Source organism: Elephantulus edwardii, unplaced genomic scaffold (genome assembly GCF_000299155.1).
Source record: "Elephantulus edwardii isolate Elephantulus edwardi_28Jun2011 unplaced genomic scaffold, EleEdw1.0 scaffold00005, whole genome shotgun sequence".
Lineage (NCBI taxonomy): Eukaryota > Metazoa > Chordata > Mammalia > Macroscelidea > Macroscelididae > Elephantulus > Elephantulus edwardii.
The window spans coordinates 478,822-479,988 of record NW_006399755.1 but is presented as its reverse complement, the minus strand read 5'-3'; the positions used below and the strand labels follow the sequence as shown (position 1 = coordinate 479,988).

Below are 1,167 nucleotides of genomic sequence, written 5' to 3'. Positions count from 1 at the left end.
CCCGGGCTTCCCGCCGTAGCCGCCGCCCCCCTGGGCGCTAGAGCGCGCGGCTCGCCGTCCGAGCAGCCGCCCGACTCCTCGTCCTCAGCTGCGTCTGCCTCTGCTTCCTCTGGGGGAAGCTCGGGGCCGTGGGGGAGCACGTCCCGGGGGGCGCGGGGCCCGGAGTGGGCTGGGAGCTCCCCCCCACCGCTGCCGCCGCCCACAACGTCTATGTCTGCGTCCGCCTCGGACAGAGTGGCCGGGGAGCTCTCGGAGGACATGATCTCGCAGCAGCAGCTGCCCAGGGTCATGGTGCCGCCGCCGCTCTCCGGCTCCGCTCCGGCCGCGGCTCCGGCTCCGCCGCGCTGCCTCTGGGGCGAGTGTGTTTTGCGCGCGGGCGGGGAGGGGGCGGGGGACTGAGACGGACGGGGAGGGGTGTCCCCCAGCTCTGCAGTGCCCCCTGGTGGCCCGACTCGGCCGCTCTCACCTCCCGCTGCGCACTTGCTCGGCGCCTCTCGGCAGAGCCAGAGCTGGGGCAAGTACCCAAAGTCAGAAAAGGAGGAGATGAAATCTCCCCTTGCAGGCGTGAGCCGCGCTCCTCTTTCCGAAAGATAGTCTGGGGGTTAGACCCTCCCGCCTAGCGGCTGCCTAAGACGGAAGAACTCAGGGCCCGGGGCGGAGCTCCGTGGGCGGGGTGAAGCGTGGGAGGGGCGGGCAGAGCTCCTCAGCCCAGGGTCCGGCGGGAACAAACCGCCGCCGTGGCGGGAGCTCGACTCCGGTGGCCGGAGGCGGGTCCCCTCTTCCCTGCAACTCCCTCGAACCTGTGGATCTGTAGAGCCACCGCCGGCCGTTCGCGCAGCCTCGTGGCTGACCAGGCTCACGGGAACAGCAGCCGAGCCGGGAAAAGTGGAGAGAACTCCCACCCATCGTCTCCCCGAGGCGGCGCCAGGGCCACCAAGGCCGAAGCGCAGCTGAAAAGGCAAAAGGGAGCCTGAGATGCTGCCCGAGTCAGGCCCGTCACGGCTGAGCGGTTTCTGGGCCTAAGTGGAGTCGGATTTGAGTGATGGCGAGGAGGAAATTTGGCGACCTCGTAGAGGTGAGAGATTCGCGGCTCCCTCTCTTTCCCCTCCCAGGCTGGGGTCCTCGCACACATACCGTCGCCCTGTTGCGGGACTCCAGGGTGTGTGC

General features: G+C 69.8%; 1 protein-coding gene across 1 annotated transcript in view; it reads right to left on the bottom strand.

The window, feature by feature from the left end:
- Positions 1 to 290, bottom strand: part of FOXD2 (forkhead box D2) — a 1,518-nt gene extending 1,228 nt beyond the window's left edge. Inside the window, exon 1 of the mRNA XM_006879798.1 lies at positions 6 to 290. Coding sequence (XP_006879860.1) covers positions 6 to 290 — 285 coding nt within the window. The remainder of the gene's footprint in view (positions 1 to 5) is intronic.
- Positions 291 to 1,167: the final 877 nt, after the last annotated feature.